This window comes from Saccoglossus kowalevskii, chromosome 21 (assembly GCF_978046115.1).
Source record: "Saccoglossus kowalevskii chromosome 21, keSacKowa6.1, whole genome shotgun sequence".
In the NCBI taxonomy this organism is placed as follows: Eukaryota; Metazoa; Hemichordata; class Enteropneusta; family Harrimaniidae; genus Saccoglossus; species Saccoglossus kowalevskii.
Genome location: NC_140661.1, coordinates 5,023,997 through 5,046,269, shown reverse-complemented (window position 1 = coordinate 5,046,269; position 22,273 = coordinate 5,023,997). Strand labels below are relative to the sequence as shown.

The window sequence follows — 22,273 nt, the reverse complement described above, 5'->3', positions numbered from 1 at the left end:
TACAAAATATTGATGTAAATTGTCGAGGAGAATGTAGTTCGCAGAATTTTTTGTGAGAGTATCTTGTCCCAAACTGCAGTTTTGTTGAAGTTGTCAGTGCCAAATGCAGGTCATTGTGATTCTACTGATGGAGTGCTCACAGTTTGTGTCTTGTGGGTGTGTAATTACCACTGTCAGCTGGTGCACAAGTGGTAATAAAATAAATGCAATATTTATTATATGGGGCCACCATTTTGAATAAAGGCACGAGTATTCAAGATGGCAGCGCCCATATAGTAAATATCCCATTTATTTTATTATCACTTATGCAACCGACTGTGGTAATTACACAATATATGAATACAACCTCCCCCTATCATTCAAAATGAAGATTTAAATAAACACCCTGATAGGCACATTAATTGAAAATTTTTATTATAAAACCATTGGATACACCAAACTACAATTATTAGCACCATAACATTTCCACCATTTAACAGTTTTGTTTTTTAATGTTATAGACACATGAAATAAACAAGCTAAAGAAAAAGAAAAATGGCGACTGGATTGATACAATATAGCACAGGAGTGACAGAATGTTTTGAAAAACATTTTGGAAAATTAAGTTGTAGTCCATGAAATGGTTAGGATTATTTAAATATTTACAGTTTCACGAGTTACAATAATATCGAGGAAAATTAAACTGTCCAAACTAATTTTCGAAAATCTATTAGTACTTGTGGACCCGTTTCTAATAAAATCTCTGGAAATCTTCGTTCAAGTCATAATTACACGTCTTTTTGTGAAGCAACAAAATACAATTGAAAGATGGTTTAAAAATGAATTAATAAAAATTACTTGTCTGCTGGGACAACACCAAACAAAAGGATTATCAACAAAGCCACTAGAGGGCGCTATAGTTAAGTGATCTGAAGATTAATATTACATCGGATGAAACCACGTCTGTCTGAATCCAAACATTGTGCTGACTGAATGAATTCAGTCTAACTACACCAATCAACATACTAGTACCATTTATTGTGTCTGCCAATCATAATAACTTTAACATGCTCACTACCATGCCGATTTGCCATGATTTACCACCTGACAGAAATGTTTAAAGCCAAAGATACTCATACTTGAAAAAATATCAAAGCATTCACTATCAACATCATTATTAGTAGTAAGCCCTCTAGAGGCAACACTTGTCATCTACTTATATGTCAGTGCTTGTTATTTTTATCTCCAGAATTTCATCCCAAATACCATACAAAGGCAGTCAAATGTCACACGTCTACCTTCATTAAGAGTGATGTATGTTGCCATGGGTGTACAAGCATCAAACCAATTGAAAAAATGTTTTGAATACAATAAAATCAGTTTTCTGAACAAAAAAGTGCAGTTGCATTATCACAAATAGATTTAATGTTTTTCTGATTACAAAAGGAAATAGATACATTATACATATTTGTTGCAAGAGAATGGTACAATAAATGAAACATCTTTGTCTTCGTAGATCTAAACAAACCAAGGTAAATGAATCTTATTTAATATTTAAAAAAATGCTATATTAATTAATAAATTTAAGAGTGTTTGGCATACATCACCACCAATAAGTGAACTTAATGTAATCAAGTGATACAAATCTTAATCACATTGTATGTTATTTTATAAAATGTCAACTAAATTATTTTAGCTTTCAAGATTTTGTTTTTAAATTGTATGAAATAATAAATTGGAAATATTTATTTAAATCTTTGTACGCATACTTTATAATCAATGCAAGTTCTGAATCCTATATTTCAAAGTATGCATCAAAATCTCACAGATTTGATTTCACTGTTACATACATATTTACTACTGTTAGTGTTTCCTCTTTGTTTTTCCTCTCAAAATCCACTATTTTATTGTACTTTTAATTTATTTTACAAAACCAAAGTTGACTAAGGATAATCTTCTTGATCAAAATATAAATTCTGTTTCTTGAAAATTCATTTCAGAAAAAACAAAACATAATTTGTTACAGTGCTGCATAATGTAGAAAACAAATGCAATATTCAAATACAAAGTAAAAGCCACAAAATATGATGACTTGTTTTGTCTTCATCTGACTTTCACTTCAGTAGGTTGGCTTAGTTTAGATTCCCTCCACGGGTTCGAATCATATCTGTAATAGCAAGCTCAACACGGTCATCTTGTATATATTTCTTGTTGACTTTCAGTAGGTTGTTAAGACAGCTTTCATAAAACACATCACCGTCTGTGGCTCTGTACCGTGCTGAGGCACCACCTTTTCTGACCATTTCCTCCCAGTTTTCAGACCATTTGTCCAGGAGTTGTTCAGTGACATATTTCTTCAGAGATGACACATTTGCAGCCATGGCTTCTTGTTCAGCTGGTAGTATCCCAATGTGTTTTGCTAATAATCTGTGATCACGACCATCTGGTTTCTTGACTTCTAACAGCTTGGTAATTTCTTGCCTTGCCTGTTTAAGCATCCACTTTATGTCACTTTGGAGACCTTTTTCCTTGAGGATGGTGTGGTCATATCCAGGAATCATGAGATCAGTAATCTTCTCTTGTATGCCAGTCTTTTCATCGACTACAGGGGATTTCTTATCTTCAGCATCACAAACCTGTTGTAATGAGTAGACTGTCACTTCAGTAATGTCATCATGAACTTTGAGAAAGTATGTGCTAATAATATACAAGTCAACAGCCGCTCCAGGACTTGCTTCATGTAGAATTTGGTACACATCATAGGTAGCCATCTCAAATAACTTGTAGCATTCACCAATCAGGTCATTTTTCTCACATCTGACGATGATATTGAGTGTGCGATCTGAAATCTGTACCAAGCATTCCAGGTCTTTCTGTACTTTGATGGCATCTTTCCATATACCAGTTGGGGGATAGCCTAAGCTTGTGAAATGTGCATGAAGGCGAGTCAGCAGCTGGGGGAAAAATTTGGGTGAAAACATATCTGTTTCACTACGGCAAATGAATCTGCGACCAATGCAAAATATGAAACTTTCGCATATCACCCACTGGTCTTGAGGCATCTTTTCAGGAAGTAGGTTTGGAAATACGTGACAACCTATGTGACGACCACCATAATGATCTTTGGTTAAGGTGAACACGATCTCTAAATTCCTCAGCAGCTCCATCAGTAATGAAAATTTAGCTTTATCACCCAGAACCGCTTTGATCTCTTCACTCAGATACATCTTTTGTTTTTTCAACTAACTAACTAACTAACAATGGTCCAAGGACACCACCACAAAACCACTGAGGTGAAAGAACTACAATATCTTGGCTATCAGCTGAGCTGGTATTAGTCAAATGTGCTATCTGCAATAAATGAATGAAATTATTAATTTATATAAGTTTTTCAGATTATTGACAGACATAATACAACAGGATGAATGGCAGCAAATACAAAAATGCTACACAGACACTAAAATACAAGGTCATGCAATGAATGTACACCAAAAGTGACATGTGAATTCCTGAAACCACCCCATACAGTACTCATTTCCTCCAACCTCCCATCCACTTTCACTTTTCAACAACTTTTTTGCGAATGCTTGTTGAATTTGATTGGGAAATTTCCGCTATATTTTTGACCTTGCAAAACCGGAAATATCAAGCCCACCCGCCTGCATTTAAAATTCAGACTACCAAAAAAATTCCTTAGGTTCATATTGACTTATTGTCGTTCTGGTTTTCATAGATGTTGAACAGCCGTCAACAGTTGTTTTAACTGTCTATAATTATATGCACTTAATTTGACCATTTGATCAAGATTTGCCTGGAATTGAATATTTTATTTTAAACAATATTCTGACGTGACAGACTGTTACAAAATGTATTTCAGCACAAGAACGACATGGTTGTCTGGGTTTCCTTTCCTGAATGTTGAGTCTTCTTAATGTGTTTACGATTTGTATAGTTATTGTTGGTTTTCCCCCCAAAGAGAAGACAAGCCAAAGGACCATGAAGCTAAATAGCAGTTCCATGCATGGACCGAGTAGCAGAAAATATTTCTAAATCTGAAATAAAACCTAATATTACACCTCTTTGTGTATTTGTCAATTTGCGTATGTTTGGCATGACAGTACGTTTGTAAATATCTAGAAAAGTCTTGTCTTTTTGTTAATAATTTAGATTCTTTGGAATGTCGGTCGACCGTGTCCCAATAATTTGTTTGGAATATCGATCTTCGTTTCTCCATACTATCGGATTCTGTCATAAATTTGCCCATCCGAAAAATCACCATGGGCGGTTTCACGGATGGTGGGCCCTTTATTTGGGGTTAAAATTTAAAAAAAATTATCAAATATTTTTAGGAGGCTTATATTTTCATTGAAAAATCCAGCTATGCTGATTTTCAACGCCGGCAGTTGGACCATCCAAAACAAAAGAAACTATTGCAGAAGCTAATCTAAAATTTTATACCAGGCCCATAGCCAGCACTTTTGAATAGGGGGTTCGAAAACAACAATAATATATTTGATGTGAAACGTGTGAATTTTATAATATTCAAAAAGTGTTTTTGAGCTCTGTTACAGACATTTTTATATTCTCGGTTTTAAATTCAATTGGCTTACTTTGTGTAACGTTGGTAAGTTATTTCACATAACATCTTTGAACTATTTTATCATTTTAGACAAGCAGCCTCTCGGCTGAGATAGCTCCGCTATTAGCAATGCACATTTCAATTAAAGAACAGAAGATATCATTAGAAAATGAACAATATGCATAGTATCAATGCAATGGGACTTGCAGTTTTCAACAAGAATTCAAAAATATCATTTTTCACCATAAATGATTGTGGTTTTTAACAAGAAGAAAATATCACTTTCTACCAAAAATGACAAAAATATTCACCAAATTTAGAGAATTAAAGATATCATCATGAAATGAACAAATTTGAGAGAGGTCCATATGTAGTACCTAGATATGTAATATTAAAGCAATTGGACTTGTGTTTTTTAACAAGAAGTCGAAAATAGCACTTTTTACCAAAAATGACAAAAATATTCACCAAAATTAGAGAATTGAAGATATCATTACAAAATGAACAAATCTGAAAGAGATCCACATGTAGTACCTATATATGTAATATTAAAGCAATTGGACTTGCGTTTTTTTAACAAGAAGTTGAAAATATCACTTTTTACCAAAAATGACAAAAAATATTTACCAAAATTAGAGAATTGAAGATATGATCATGAAATGAACAAATCTGAGAGAGGTCTACCCAAGGTACATATACACCAAGTATCAAAGCATTCAGGCTTGTAGTTTTCAAGAAGAAGTCAAAAAAGTAAAACATTGACACGAACGATGACGGACAATCACTCATATGATAAGCTCCACTCGACAGCGGAGCTAAAAAAAAAATCACATTAACGAACAATTATTTTGTTTCATTTTATTAGTAACGAAAGTATATTCTAAAAGAAGTTTCAAATAAAAACAAACTGCAACTGCATTGCTTAGTAGCAAATGATCGCGGTATCGCAATCCAGCTATGCTGCGTTTTACAATTGTAATGATTATAATAACGTGCAAAAAATAAATTTGTCGAATTGTTATGAAATGCAAATAAATTTCAAATTATTTCATCGTAAGCGAATGATTTCGATCGCATTTTCAGCGCTCGATGCTGTGGAAATGAATATCCGCCATGTTTGACCTGAAAAGATGTTCTTTGACCCGACAGGTCAAATCAATAATTAACTAATGAAAACGATGGATGATGCTAACGTGTTCAAATTACCATAGCTCATTTTAAATATGTTAATGTATTGAATGCACGGAAGAGATTTGCCAATGTTGTTGTATGATCTTTTTGCTTGGATTTTGATGGGAAAGCGACATGATTTGTTATTAAATAAAAAAATTAGTTATTTTCAAAAGATAAACTGAGCATTTGAAGAATAATTTAACATTGTTTACAGCGTTAACAGCTCATTGTCGAAACAAAACGAAGCTAACCCATTCACGCTAGTCGCAATAAACATCAATACTCTTGAATAGGCGTCAATGACTATGGCGAAACTTTTAGGCATCAGAAAAGATTAAAATAACACCTTAAATCAAAGAAAGCTTAGAAAGAACTTCCGTGTGCTGAGAATATTGGAGACACATTAAAATTAATTAAAATTTGCCTCTCAAACGAAAAGCTTGGCAACTAATTTTTGTCTGCTATTTGAGCTGCATAACATGGAAAAATGTGATTCACATTATCAAAATTTATACATTTGATTTTTCATCGCACACGGGAGTAAAAAACTGTCGAAAAATTGCCCTGGGCGGTTTCTTGGTCTTATTTTATTTTTTCAAAAACCTGAACTCAGTTTATATTCGCCTTGATTCCTACTTTTGGGGCGGTGGATTTTTGCATTTTTTCACGATCTGATTTCTTATCTTTTTCTAGACTGCATAATGCCCAAGTCTCTAAAGAAGACAAAGTATGGGCGCTGGCGCTGACATTGACACCGAATACCAAGGTGTGATCGGTACGGCCCTTAATTTAAGGACTGAACCGGTTCAATCCACCAAGACTTCATCGGTACAGATGCAGCCCGAGTTGCTTGTGCGAACACAGGGCCAGGCCCAGTTGCCTTCCATTACCGATACTATTCACGGTGAACAGCTCTCCCATGGTGAAGAGATGGCTTGGAAGACCTGGATGTTTAATCTGGCCTCAAAAGTCAACTTCCTTTTGCATGACGCAGGAGGACCTGGGGAGCACGGGCTGAGATACTGTCTGTCCCCCTCTGCTAGGGCTAGGGTCAGATGTGTCCCATCCCCCCTGGTGATCTCTCCTTCAGAGGATTGGGGGGATACAACTCGCATCAGTGGGAAAGGGAGCGTCCACTTTTATAGAAGGGGTGGCTTCCCCTTGGAACTGAATGCCTTACGCGTCCTCTTTCAAATCCCCCCCCCCAGGCTCGGGCTGACCAGGCATCACTTCCTGTGTCAGAGTGCCCCTACTTGTGACTCTGAGGGGAGGGAACTCCAGTGTTGGGTGAGCCCTTTGTCATCTTTCGTCACCCCTTTTTGGGTCAGTCACAGGCTACCCAACCAACTGGAGCCCAGCTGACCCTTACTTATATGCAGCTAAGGTCACAGCTTGTGAACCGGTGCAAGCCTTTTTTCTGTACGGGCTAGTGGTATCGGGAAGGCCACGCTGCGTGGTCATTTGACAGGCACCAGTGCCTACAAGTGCATTGGGCTTTACGGGCAGAACGGGGGTCACGAAGTCTCTTTGAAGGTTTCGCCGGCTGCCTGGACCTTCTTGTAGGATCACGCCTTATGCAGCACATACCATTCCTCTTCGGTCTCCTCCTCCCCTGCCTCCTCATCTTCCCTCATGTCTTTTGCAGAGGGATGAGGTCAAGGCAGAGACGATCCAACAGGAAGTAGCCAGCATTCTGGAGAAAAGGGCGATATGCCTAATGGAGAACCCCCATTTAATAGTCTGTTCGGACGAAGTCCGAAAACTGGGACTTATAATTCGGTCTCCATCCGAGTCATATTTCAGAATCCCTTGGACCGATTCCGTTCATACTTTGCATGTGCCTAGTACTTTATGTGGGACATATGCACATGCAGTGGTTTAGCGATTCGTTTCAAAATGGCCGACTGGCAGCCATCTTGTTTTTTGAAAATGTATTTTGGACATGCTTTGTCAGTTTTCATTCAAATTTGGTACATAGATTATACATGTTATGATACATGTCCATGACGATTTATTTCACAATTGGATCAAAGATGGCCGACTAGCAGGCATCTTGTTTGGTTTTTTTATGCGTTATCTTGTCAGTTTTTATTCAAATTTGGCACATACATCATACATATCAGTGTGTTTCATAATCAGATCAAAGATGGCCGAATAACTGCTGTTTTTATTTTTTGCCATATTACTACTACAAGGAACATGTGTTTTGATGTAAATAAACAATCTGTTGTATACGCCACTTGGAACTCAAGTTTCAAGGACACACTCGCGACAACCCCTCCACTTTAATATGACAAGCACAATGACTTGTTACCAGGGTTCTATTCCCACATCTTCCTCGTTCCCAGGAGTTCAGAGGGGGTGGCATCCAGTCCTAGACCTCAGTAGGATGGACGGGTTTTGTGGCACTTGATCGCTTCCGGATGGACACACCTGCTTTGGTACTTCTGTCAGTGCACTCTGGTGATTGGCTGGCGTTGCTGAATTTGAGCAACGCTCATTTCCACATCCCCATTCACCACTCATGCTGCCGGTATCTGGGATTCCCATTAGAGGGAAATGTTTATGAGTTTACCACCCTCTGTGCACCGTACGTCTTCACCAGGGTGCTAAGAGAGGTGACCCAGTTGCTACACCGGTCGCTGGTCTATCTGAATCCATATCTCGACGACTGGTTATTACACAGCCGAGACAGGGAGGTGTTAGTGGAGCATGTGCGGTTGACACAAACGCTCCTCCATGAGTTGGGTCTCTTAATAAATAATGCCAAGTCCAACCTAATACCTTCCCACAGCCTGGTTTTTCTGAGTATGCAGTACGACACTGAGCAAGGGCTTGTTCGCCACTCTCAGGAGCGATACGACTCCCTTGCAGAGCTCGCCAGCCAACTGTCGACGGGATCGGAGTCGATGCGCAAACTGATGCATCTTATTGGCAAAATGACTTCAGTTCGTCGTCTGCTTCCGTTAGCAGCTCTCTGGTCTCGTCCGATTCAGAGGTGCTTACTGGAATACAGGGTCCACATGCGGAACCTGCGATGGCGGCCCTCCTTTGGTGGAAGGATGCACGTAACTGGGAAATGGGAATACCCCTAGATTCGTCAACTCCCTCGCTGACTTTCATTACAAATGCATTGCTTCAGGGATGGATCGGTCATCTAATGGATCTTTAGGTCCATATTCGGGCCGCCACATCAATTGGTTGGAGTTGCAGACCATCCTACTGGCTCTGAAGCATTTTCAGGAGGTCGCACGCCACCACAGAGTTCTGCTTCAGACAGACAACACCTCAGTAGTGTCATACATCAACAAGGAGGGGGGACGCGTTCCCCCATGTTGTCGAAGCTAGCAGAGGAGATTCTTCTTTGGTGCCTGGAAAACTAAGTGGAGCTACAGGCTCACCACTTTCCGAGGATATGCAACAGCGCTGTGGATGCCCTCTCTAGACATATTGGGTTCTAGAACACCGAGTGGCAGATCCCCAATGGGTGGCGGATCGTCTTTTTCGTTACTAGGATGGGCGCCGTATAGATAGACCTGTTTGCCAATCACCGGAATGCTAAGCGCCGACGTACGTGTCACTTCTCCCGGAGACTAGCGCTTTCACCATGGACGCTCTATCCATCTCTTGGAGTCTCACGGACGCTTAAGCCTTTCCAACCTTCCAACTAGTGCACCTAGTGTTGAAGACACTGTGACTGGAGTCCACCTGCATTTTGACTTTGGTGGTGCCCAATTGGCCAGTGAAGGTCTGGTCTGGTAAGTGATACCTGCTGGGCTTGATGGTAGTGCGCCATCTGGTTGGGACGGCAGGTCCGGTATGTCCGGAAGCACTACTGGTGTTTCGACTAGCATTTCCAACAGAAGTGGAAACTCGGCCTTGCTTGGCCAATTGGGTGCGACCAATGATAATATGCAGATGTGCACCTGTCGAAGTTTTCTCCGGTGCCTGGTGAACTAGCGGAAAGGGAGGAAAGGCGTACACAACTAAGGGGGTCCGTGGGGTTCGCAAAGCGACCCTGGCCTGGGCTCCTGGAGTCAGAAGGTGTGTTACGTACGTTGGAAGCTTGGCGTTCCGGGGTGCAGCAAACCGGTCTAACCTTGGACCATCCCACAGCCGAAACAGCCTGGAGGCTGCCCACTGGGGTATCTGCCACTCCGTGTTCTGGAGACAGAGCCGCCATGAAAGGGCGTCTGCCAGACTGTTCCTCACCCCTGGAAGACACGTCCCCCCTCCTTCTTGAAGGAGACCACTGCTGCGTTGCCTGTGCGGAGCAGGACTCTGTGGTCTCGAACTACGGGTAGAAAGCGTGGTAGTGCTAAGTATACTGCTTTCAGTTCAAGCCGGTTGATATGGTAGTCCCAAAACTAATGCGGGGGGCCATATCCTTGGGCTTGTTCGTCCAATAGATGCTCTCCTTGGGCTTGTTCGTCCAATAGATGCTCTCCCCAACCTCTGTTACCAGAGTCATACCTGTGGCGAGTGGGTTCAAGGGGCCCCCTGTCCGAGGTTGGCTAGTGACGACCACTAGGGCAGGGCTTCCTTCACTTGGCCCAAGATCAAAAACGTAATTCGAATACTTGGCCCAGCTGGGCGATTCAAAGGAGATGGCAACTCGCTGGATGCATCAGTATGTGCAGGTAGGCCCCGCTTAAGTCTAGTGAGGCTAGCCAGTCGAAACGGTGGATGGAGAGAAGAACCCTGAATGGCGTCTCCATGTGGAATCGATCAAGGAACATGTACTGATTCAGTCTGCCGAGGTCCAGAACTGGACGCCCGTCACTTGTACATTTGGTACAGGGAACAAGTTTGAGTAGAAGCATGGACTTAGTTCCGGCTGATCTACCCTGTGTATGGCGCCTTTTTCCCAGCAAACTGCTACTTCCTGCCTAATTGCTTCCGCCTTGCGGGATCAGTCCCCTGGCAGTATCCAGTAACAGGATGTCACAACCTGGAAAGGTCCAGGGATTGGTCACCCACTGTCTCCAAACCAGACTACACTGGCGCAATCTGTACTTGTGAGGGGGGGTGCTCTCTTCTCCCATGAGGTGAGTTCCCCAAGGCCTGAAGTAGTCACTAAGTTGTGACCTGGCCACTTGCAGAACACATGCCTGTCCCCCTGGTTGTAGAGGTAAGCGTCAAACACGCTTCCCCCACTGCCGGGGTAGACGTCCGCCCAAGGAGGGTGAGGAGCCACCACCTGGCTCTTTCCTTCCTGGGGAACACCATTATTCTTCCCTCTCATGGAAGGGTATGAGCGCTTGCCTCCTGGCTGACTCTGGCTAGCAGACGACGCCCTAGGGCATTGTGTCTTCAGTGCTTGGGGTGTCCTCCGCTTGCCCTTGGCAGGGCCAACTGGCTAGCAGATTTGATCTGAACCCTCTGGTTCATTGCACTCCGAAGCTCCGAGACTGTACCCACCATTCCCTGAACAAAGAGGGTGGAAGATGTCCAGTCTGCGTCACTGATGTGGGGACGTACCCCCTGACTCAGCTTGCCGGCGAAAACACGTGCGTCTAAGGCCGCGTCTCGTAGCACAGAAGTAGCCCCGGCCAAGAGAGCCAGGTGACACTAGGGGATGTTGGATGTAGATGTGCGGAGGCTGGTCTAGGAGGCTGGTGCGTTCTGCCTCTGAGGTCTCGCACAATAATGCGCTCCAGCAACTCTGCCCTCAGGGCGTAGTGGATCGTCTCAGACTGAGCTGGGGAGAATGCCCATGGAATGCGGCTGTCCCCCTTTACCCGCTCTGCCCAATGGAAAATTCGTGGTACCAGGGTCTGGGGAAGGAGCCTTGGTATCCGGTTGGGGGTATTTTGGTCTCATCCCTCACTTTGGGGACTGATCTCGAAACCACACCGACCGGGTAGCATTGTCCAGCGAAAAGTGTTGCACAAGATTTTACCCCACCTGGGGGGCTTAAGTGTTACCTCCTCTGCGGCTGACCAACGTCCGCCCATCAACACCGTTTGCATGCCCTGTGTCCCACTCCGCACTCTGACGGACAGGGAGAGATGTGCCGACAGGGTTGCTTTGGATTCCGACGCCTGTGATCCTATAAACGTTGAAGCAACTGAAAGTGGTCGTCTTAGGATCAGGGTATTACATCGTATCACTAAGATCAATGGAACTCCGTACAACCCCAAAAACGTGGCTCACCGAGTCGTTGCGGATGGAAGACTCTGAGGGACCGCCCAAGGTACCGGCTGTATCCGACACGAGCGAACTGTGTCTTCTTTTCACTTTAAATACGTGAGAGAGCGTGTTCGACTGTGCGTCTCATGACAGGGTCGGTAAGAAGAGAGTCAAAACCCACAGCGGAGACCGAACACAAGGGTAAATTTGTTACCGCTGTATCGTTACCGCGTGACGAACCCTGACTGGCTGGCTGATGGGATATCGGTACTTCCACTGTCGGGCCTCCTACTCGACGTCCCGGTACGCAAAGCACCGGCACCCGAGTGTGAGGACTTTCCACTCATGCCAAACACGCAACTAATTAAAACAGATTTTTACTGGACGCGCGACCTTGCTGTGAAAAAACGAGTGACACGGTCAGTCTCAGCAATTTTGATGGCTCAGAAAAAAAAAATATCTCAGGCCTTAGAACTCCAGTGAAAGACGCACACCTTCAAGGCAAAGACCTTGAACCTCGCACACAGGCACGGCGAAAACGCATATCGGATGCAGGTTCTATGCTGGTAAATTCTGAATATGACCACTGCACAGTCGACTCAAAAACGAGTAGACCCAAAAAACGGCAGCGAGTCATGGAGCTGTCATTACATCTATTCATTTCTAAATACGTAGATCAAGCATAAAATGAAGACGACATGCATTAGGAAAGTGAATTACAGTAGTAAAAGGTGCCGCCACGAAACCAACAAGTGGTTACGTAGTGGCGCCGGGTTTTAATTTCTTTGTTGTGAAAAAATATTACACACAAAGGGGAAACTGACGTGAGGGTAAAGAAGACAAGAAAAACTCCTCCTACCAGTTAGAATGTCGAATGCTGCCCAGCGGCAACAACCCAAGCTAGAAACCAGAACAGGAATCAAAGAAAGCTTAGAAAGAACTCCCATGTGCTGAGAGTATTTGAGACACATTAAATATAATTCGAAATTACTTAGCTGAAAACTAATTATGCAAATCAGAAAATTAATATGAACAGATTTGATTGTAAAACTAATGAGGTCTGTGCAATGTAACAGAAAATCTATGTTTCCAAGTTTAATTGAAATGTGATTAGAACCAAAAAATTATGAATTATTATGCTTATTAGGGAATTAATATGAACAGACTTTTACCCCAAACTAATTAGGTTTGTACATTGTCCTAGAGCATCTTTGTACTAAGTTTCATTGAAATGGAATAATTAGTACTTTAGATATCAGTGTGATGGCTTAAAATTGGTTAATTATGCAAATTAGGTAATCAATATGTACAGATTTTAACCCACAATTATCCAGGTCTGTCAATTGTCCTACAGCATCCATGTACAAACATTCATTGATATGTAATGTTTAGTACCCGAGATATCAGTGTGAAAGTTGGAAATTGGTTAATTATGCAAATTAGGTGATTAATATGCAAAAATATTTACCGAAAACTAATTGGGTCTCTGCATAATTCTAGATTCATTGAAATGTGATGATTAGTACTTTAGATATCAGTAGAAGAGCTAAAAATTAATTATGCAAATTAGGTAATTAATATGCACAATTATTTACCCTAAAACTAATCAGGTCTCTGCATAGTCCTTGAGTATGTAAGTACCAAGTTTCATTGAAATGTAATGCTCACTACTTATATCAAAAGCTGAAAATTAATTAATTATGCAAATTAGGTAATTATATGTACTGATATTACCATAAAAACTATCAGGTCTGTGCAGTGTCATATGACATCTATGTACCAAGTTTCATTGAAATGTGATGATTAGTACTTGAGATATCAGTGGAAAAACCGAAAATTGACTAATCATTATGCAAATTAGGTAATTAGTATCCACGGATTATTACCAAAAACTAATCAAAACCTAGCATTAGTTCAGAGCATCTATGTACAAAGTTTCATCAAAATCCAATGAGTGGTTGTTTAGATATCAGTGGAACAGTCATGGAACCACTAAAAAATAGCTAATTATCATGCAAATTAGGTAATTAATATGCACGGATTTTTACCAAAAAATAATCAAATCAGCGCATATGTTCAGAGCATCTATGTACCAAGTTTCATCAAAATCCAATGAGTGGTTCTTTAGATATCAGTGGAACAGTCATAGAACAGCTAAAAATTAGCTAATTATCATGCAAATTAGGAAATTAACGAGCATGAAATTTTACCAAAACCTAATCAAATCTGCGCATTGGCCCAGAGCATCTATGCACCAAGTTTCATCAAAAACCGATGTATGGTTCTTGAGATAGCCGTGGAACAGTCGGACACACACATACACACACACTAACTGCAAAGACTCCCATTATGTGCTTCGCACATGGCAGTCAAAAAGCAAAAGAGCTACGCAGAGCTGCTCAGAATCATTTCCGACGAGGCGAAGATGAAAGAAATAGTGATTGTACAGCCATTAATGGCGCTGCCATATGGCCTCGGTCACGTGGTTCGTGACGTAAGAGAAAGAGAATCTTGTGGTGATGGGGCTTCCCCTGACCTATCTCTCCGTCACCGGCAGAATCGCTCATTAATGCCTACAGTTCAAAATAGTCATTTTGACTGACCGGAGTCTATGGTGGGTAATTGAACGTAGTGAATTAATAGGGTTGTACAAAACCGTTTGTTTACCTAATCATACCTACTAGAAAGTCCGTGGAAAAACGTCCACTTTCCCACAAGCTTCCGGCGGCCCATTGGTGCAGCAGAAACAATTGTGAGAATGAAAGGGACAGGCCTCGATGGCGTGATTGCCCTGAGGGTGTTCTTTGTGGACCCGGGTATATTCCCAATAGTTTCCAATCGGGGCTGTAATATGTAATTAAGCCAAACTAGTAATAAATGAAATTTATTATTTCCATAAACTTTCTGGTAGGTATGATTAAGTAAACAAACAGGTTTGTACAGACAATATTAGTTTAGGAGGGGCGTCTGTCCCGACGTCCGGCATTCAACACAATCAGCCGAGACAGGACAAACATTGACTGTAAATTCATAGGGATCTTGTCCCATAATTTGTGGGCTGAACTCCAATTAATTAAACAAGTATTATTATATATTTTTTATTTTACATCGCAAAACTACAACAGAGCTAGAGTTGACTTGAAATTAATGCAACTTCAACTAGCCATTTCTTGCGTTGAAATAAAACAAAAATAAAAATGTGAAGAGCATTGGGAAATATAACCATTCTTAGCAATCGCTAGCATTTTTTTTTTCAAATCCATAAAAATTCGAGTTTTTCGACATTTGTTGGCAACTTGGAAATTAATTTTCGCTATTTTCGCTGAAAGAATGATTCGGTGAAAATAAAATCCAGCCAATATACCTTGTTTTCCATAGTTTACATTCAACTAGTCAAAAATCAGTGAAACTAAATTCTTTAGAAAACACCCAAAATGTCTTTTCTGCAAAAATTAATCTCAGCTAAAATAAAGTTGTTTGTGCTGTAAGCCTGTGTTAGAGTTATTTATTATTATTCACCTAAAACATTGGTATATTTTGACAAAAGGGTGGGATTTGCCCTTAGTTCAACAAGAACAACTAGACTGATATTCATTAGTGTCCATGACGAACCAGTTTTCTTTACAAGTTGTGAAATAAGGTAATCCAGAGTATGGTCAATGTTTTTCAGTACCAAAGGACTTCCGCATGAATCATGATTTACAAATTGTTCATCGTCACCAAATAATTACACGGCTACAACAAAAGCCCAATAAATCATTTATACACATCAATTTTTCAGGGCATGTGGCCAGTTTTTTTTTCAAAATATTTTTTGTTTCAATTCTTTTACGGTACGTATAGTTTAAGCTCAGTCACTGATCGTGACTTAATTTTGAAAATTGGATGTCAAATGTTACCAGACCGACCTGTGGACTGATGTGGTTTTGGTATCGTTATTTTTAGAACTATTCAATTTTTTTCCCCTTGTTTCTCCGCTCTGTCAAAAGGAGTTAGCTATGCTTTTTTCATGCGACTGTCTCATTAAAATAAAATATTACATTTATCAGTAGAACAAGCACCAAAATCACGTTACAAGAGGTCACAGTTCAGTTGCTTTTGCAAACAATACAAGTGTCTTAGATTTCTATGTGTATTAGATTTGAAGTATCGTTCATAATTTAATAATAGTTAATACTAGTTGTATCTTCACACTTTACCATCAAAACCACCATTTCGACCACTCATGTGCCAGTGTTTGGTCAAGCGCCTGTGTTTTCAATGAGTGAGCGAGCAGAAAAACAGCGATTACAATGCTGTCAGTTTTCGGTCGGAGGAGACTGTGCGGTCGGAAATCTGGGGATAAGCAGTCGATTAAAAAGCGGTAAAAGCGTAAGGTTGGACGAAATGAGTACTGTACCAAATGTACCAACATGTGAAGTCTTGAAACCACCCACACGTGAAGTCCTGGAACCACCCATACACAAATGTGATGTCCTGGAACCACCCATAGCATAAATATATGATGTACATGTTTACCTCGTCATTGTCATGAATGTACTCTGTGCTTTTCTTCAAGAAATCGTCTTCTATTGCTGCATTAATCTCGTCTCTAATATACTGGTAATATTCATCCCAGTACATGACACATCCATCCATTAGTTTACTGCATATGGCTAGCATTGGTGTAATTATCTGAAATATAATTTGAAAACATGCCACATTTGCTCTGAATTATTACTATGCATTTGCTTACATATATAACAGAGGTATATCTCTATGATCAAAATAAGTTGTATTTTAATATTCAAGTATAAAATAATATACTTATACACAGTCTCTTGTTTTTTTGCTGTTTTTTGCAATTAAATAAAATATCATGGGAATGTGTAAATGGTGACCATTGCTATCAATATAAATGAGCATTTTAGTGATGTCACAAGATTTGATGGGCAGAGCATGCATACTGTAAAAGGGTTAATTATTCACCAAGTTTTAATTTTGCTTATTTCGCTGACTGGAAAATGCGCTAAATTAAAACCCAGTGAATATGTTAAATTGAGCATAGAACACATTATCTAAATGATAAAACCGTAAATTTAAAACCACTAATATGCCTGAAATGATAAATCAGTGAAATTTAAACCCAGTGAAAATTTATCATTTTACAGTACATAGTTTACATTCTTTCAAGATGGCCAGCAAACGAATGCTAGCACGCCAACAAAAAACAAGCTTAATTCACAACTGTTGTGTTTGGGTCAGAAATACAAAAATCAAATAACTGTAGAAAACTGTATGCAAGTCCAGGTTTATGGGTGTCTCTATTGGAGATGCACCGGAAAAAACAAATATGGTGTGTGTTGTTCAATAAACACTTATTGAACACTTATTACATAGTAATTACCCGGTATATTTGTTGGTAGATATAGATTGGCATTATCTACAATTATCTGATTGTTTGCAGAAGTAAAAATCCTTCTCAAATTCTATATTACAATATCAAGTACAATATGATGTTTTTTGTATTGTAACTAAAGTGTGTGGCAATTACATCCATTTTGCATTTATCTCAAGTACCCGATTTGTAAAATCTTCACTCAACATGCCTCATTCATGACCTCTAAAGGTCACACATCCTGGTATTTCAGGGAGTATTATTTCCCTATAACAGTAATAATTTCTAGTATTATACAGTGTTTCCGCGTTTTTGAACTTAAATGACGACTACTTTCTGAATGCAATTCATTGGAATTGGTACGTCATACAAAGTACCAGGATGCGCGACCCTTTTGGGGGTCATACAAAATACCAGGATGTGTGACCCTTTTGAGGTCATGCAAAGTATAAGGATGCGTGACCTTTTGGAGTTCATTAACAAGACCCTCCTTACCTCAAGTATTTCAATTCTCTTTATGCACAAAATTGATCTCGATTGGTCCATATCAAGACTATCGGCATCGTGGCAATCAAGTACAAACACTTCATCCACCACATCAAAGAATTCATTAAATAACTTAATGATCAAATCTGTTATTATCTTGGCCACGTCATATGCTGAAATGAACAGTGAAAACACACTATTAAATTATTTTAATAAATACATAGCACATGTAAATATGTTCATATAATGGATCTCAAGACAAGTCATAGCAATTATTGAGTCACATGTACTGCCTGAAATAGACAGTACCCTCAAGATCATTGAACATGAAAACATCTTCACATAATGGATCTCAAGACAAGTCATAGCAAATACTGAGTCAGATGTACTGCCTGAAATAGACAGTACCCTCAAGATAATTGAACATGAAAACATGTTCACATAATGGATCTCAAGACAAGTCAAAGCAAAAACTGAGTTACATGTACGTTTAAGTGAATGTAATTTAATACCATAATAAATCAAATATTATCGTTTAATTTTGAGATTTAATTTGTCTAATAGAAATGTCTGAGTTATAGTGCTGAGGGAACAATTGGCTCCGGCATGTACAGTCCCTCAACACAGGCACAGTCCATTGCTGAGGGACTGTAGCTCATGGCAATCAAGCCACAACCTGTACAATGCAAGGCTACGATGCATATCACACTAACAACATCACCCAGGTTTATGCTATTTAATTTAATCAGATTGTAAATACATAGTCATGACAGTGTAGTTTGTAATCTTATTTTCTGTGTATTTATACTAAAGAGTGAATAGAGTGTTTTCTCCAATGTTAATAGGATATATTTACCATGCACCAATCTAAATTCAGATTCCAAATTTTGACAGTTTATACAAAGTGTAAAGATACTCACCTTCTTCATCATAACCAAACATTTTGGCGCAAAAAGCTCTACTAGCCACCAGAATAACTACCTGCTTCCCACCTAGTCTATAACGTAATAAACAACTTCTATTCGCTGATTTGAGAAACAGCATCCATTCTAACTGCCTACACATTGAACAAATAACAAAAATATATAATGTTGATTGAAAGAAATTTTAACATACTCTATTGTTGTGAACTGAACTATTAACAACAACTGATTGTAGATTTAGTTTTGATATTTACTTAATGCAAACATCACTTATCACTGGACAAATTACAAATCAGCAGAAAAACTTTTCACTAGCTCAAAGAGACCTTTGGAGTATCGACTGACGCACAGGGGAATTTGAGGCGACCATGTACTGGCTTTGTGCATATTTTGCGGTATCTTCGTAATAACATTATTATACATACATCTATTCCTCTCAAAGATACATCATGGGAATGCCAAAATCCAAAAAGGTTAGAACAGATTTAGCAAACTTCCGGTCAAACGCTGGAGACTGCAATGTTTGTTTTTATTATTATCTCAATACTAACCTGTTCCTGTGCAATCTGTAGCATATCTCTTAGTCTGATCACTTTTCCATCACTGTAATCAGCGATTGGGTACATTACAACAAACACAGGTTTTCCTGCACTTAGAAATATACTGTGTGTCATGAAAAATTCGACCTGACCTGCATAGTCTCATACACTACACTTTCCAACACCGGGTATTACAAAAGTACCAATGTCAATGCCTGGTGTAGGGTCATAGTGGTGCTTGACAGGAGGAGGACCATGTCCAGATACATGTGTCTGTGAGTAAATCAAAAGTTGTAATGTTATGTTAAATTGACAGTCGTATAGTTTAAAATAAATTATTTAGGGATTGACAAAATAGGGTGAGGATGAGAAGGTGGATGGATGGGAAAGAAGAGAGTAATATAAATATACTGTATAAAGCTAGCTCATGATTATTTGTCATTTTTCTTGCTTTATATTTTGTTGACAGCTAAATGTGATAAATAAAAATCTAGTAAATATGTAATGAAATAATTGTTTCTTCCACAAACCAGGGAATTTAAAATCCAGTAATATCCAGAAAACATCTGCTAAATTTAACCAAGTAAACATTTCTCCATCTACAGTGAGTGAGAAGAAAGTGTTATGGATTGGTGACTGTATGGTGGTATATAACACCCATGCGACCACTACTGTTTCCATAACAACTGAACTACTTACTCTTTGGAGGGAATTCTTGAGAGTTGTTTTACCAGTTGCTCCATTACCACAAGAATACAATTTAATGAGATCAATGGGTTCCGTTAAAATCCTAATATAAACCGCATACAAAATAGTAACTGCACCCTCTATTTTGGCTTCAGGGTTAAAGAGTTCTCAACAAAAATTGAAAACATGAAAAGTACTTATTACTAACCGCAGCCTTAATGTAACAAGACTGTGACTGACTTTGTTTCAACCAGCTGGTCCAAAACGCCATTGTTCCTAAGCCTATTCATTTGTGCGACAACCTGCCTAAAAATATTCACACCTCTTTATTGTTCAGCAGTGTTAGGATGTCAAACACGTAGTGAAATTGCTTTTGTTCTTGTGCAACCTATGTCAATACGACAATAATAGTAATAACTTTATTACACTACCGAACCATCAGCGGGTTCAGTATGGTAAAGAAAAATTACAAAACAAAGTATTACAAGATTAGGACAATTCTAAATACAATGCAATACAATACAGTACAATACAATACAATACAATACAATACAATACAATACAATACATGTAATAAAATAAAGACAGAGTTAAAAAATAAATGTTAAAAACAATCACTAGAATGAATACAATTAAAACAAAAACTAAATCTAAATAAAGTACTAGTAATTTAGTCCCACCAACCTCCCATAGGTGAAGTGATTAAAAATGTTTTTTTTTTTATTTTGGCTTAAATATTGTGTTTTTTAAAAATTTAGATATACTGTTATTTTCACTGTTGATTTTGAGAAGATGCATGTGTTATTTGTATTTTTAATGTCTTCATTGCACTTTCGGAATAATACCTGTCTCTCTTTATTGACGCGTGTGCATTTCAAAATAAGGTGTTTTTCATCATTTATCTCATTTTCATTACACCTTGTACATATTCTCTTCTCCAGTTGTATTTTTCGTGTTGTTCTTCTGCCTAATTAGATTCCTAAATTGTGATCACTCAAATGACAGACATTGCCTCCAAGTAAAATTAGTAATTACTGTCATGTAATTTTCCATTTCAAATTTATTTTAAAAAATACTATATGTTCTTAATTTGTCACCTTGTCCAGTTGTGCCTTTGATATTTCTAATTTGATTTTTCCATGTCTGTTTATATGTATCTGTCAGCTGTGATTGTAATTCCTTTGTTAGTTTTTTTTATTTTATTTTTACCATTGTAGGTTTCTTCATCATTTCCAAGTTCACTTAGACTTGCTTGCATGCTATGTTACTATGTTGTTGACGCCAACAAAATTGAGTAAAACAACCATTGTTTATCCGAGAACGCAAGAAATGATCTGTATTGTGTGCGGTCTTGACATCGTGAAGGCAGTAGATGACAGGCGACAATTGCTTAAAGCTGGCAAGAAGACCCTGTCTTGCCAAGAGATTGAAAACAGCATATGCCATTCGGATACAAGAAAGTAGGTAAAGTTTTCCGGATCTAAGTTTATCCAAGAAAGTGTGTATGGTTTCCGGGGTCTCAGTTGATATGTTAATTATCACGTGTTCTGATTGGTTGGAACATATTAGACATGTTAATCATTACAAGCCCAAATCTGGCCCGTGATGTGAGGGCACTTACACTGATGGCAAGTCTGATGGGATTTCGCGGTCACATGACATTCGCGTTCACTGCTCGTTTACGCAATTTATATTTATTTTTTGAGAATTTTTCATCAGAATCGCAACAGACTGCAAGCAAGTCTAAAGTTTACTCATCAATATTATTTTTTTTCACATATTTAATGAGTTGTTAAATTCTTTTTCAATGCTCGGTTTATCTTTTGAAAACAACTACCAATTTGATTAAAAAATAAATCATGTCGTTTTCTCAACAATTTTCATAATAACTACCGAGAACTAATCAACAATTTCAACACTTCTAAAACAAGTAAGTTATTCAATGTGAGCCGAAACATAGCCTGATTATGTTACCGTAGCCAAGGTACCATATTATTTTAGTAACCGTGTCATACCATGATCATTTTCTACTAAGCAATGCATTCATGTTTGTTTTTATTTGAAACTTCCGTCATTATATAATTTTCGTTACGAAGAAAATTAAAAAAATAAATGCATATTACATTAAATATTTTTGTATTTTTTTATCATGTGTTGTGGAAAAAAATTACCACACCCATTTAGTGATTGCAAATAAATTGAGCTGTTAATCCAAATTTTTAAATTTCTACATTGTAATATAAATCGTGGTTTATATTAGGATTTTTAGGGTATTCCCTGTTCCTTCATTCTTTCCAAGGCTTGCAATCTTATCTTCTATGGGAAAAATTATGCATATAAAAATAAATAAAAAGAATTTTGTCAACAAACCATAGAAGTGGTTAGAGTTACAATGTAA

The 22,273-nt window shown here is 38.8% G+C and overlaps 2 protein-coding genes across 2 annotated transcripts in view; both read right to left on the bottom strand.

The window, feature by feature from the left end:
- Positions 1 to 393: 393 nt before the first annotated feature.
- Positions 394 to 20,831, bottom strand: LOC144350689 (uncharacterized). Its single transcript, XM_085495407.1, has 6 exons — positions 19,888 to 20,831; positions 19,201 to 19,461; positions 18,647 to 18,783; positions 17,736 to 17,899; positions 16,382 to 16,537; positions 394 to 3,221 (listed from the first exon to the last, which is right to left on the bottom strand). Exons 3-6 carry the CDS (start codon positions 18,768 to 18,770, stop codon positions 2,112 to 2,114), a joined length of 1,554 nt encoding a protein of 517 aa, XP_085351533.1. The 5' UTR covers positions 18,771 to 18,783; positions 19,201 to 19,461; positions 19,888 to 20,831; the 3' UTR covers positions 394 to 2,111.
- A 1,260-nt stretch (positions 20,832 to 22,091) lies between these two features.
- The window catches only part of LOC144350690 (uncharacterized), a 59,167-nt gene continuing 58,985 nt past the window's right edge, over positions 22,092 to 22,273 (bottom strand). Inside the window, exon 13 of the mRNA XM_085495405.1 lies at positions 22,092 to 22,191. Within this exon, the coding sequence (XP_085351531.1) occupies positions 22,141 to 22,191 (51 nt within the window). The 3' untranslated portion in view covers positions 22,092 to 22,140. The remainder of the gene's footprint in view (positions 22,192 to 22,273) is intronic.

What these genes read in the sequence shown, in the direction of transcription:
- LOC144350689 (XM_085495407.1), bottom strand. Translation starts at nt 18,770, where the DNA reads ATGCTGTTTCTCAAATCAGCGAATAGAAGTTGTTTATTACGTTATAGA. An exon ending in GTTTGGTTATGATGAAGAAG is followed by an intron (nt 17,900 to 18,646) that starts GTGAGTATCTTT and finishes TGTTCATTTCAG; the next exon opens with CATATGACGTGGCCAAGATA. An exon ending in AGAGAATTGAAATACTTGAG is followed by an intron (nt 16,538 to 17,735) that starts GTAAGGAGGGTC and finishes ATTATATTTCAG; the next exon opens with ATAATTACACCAATGCTAGC.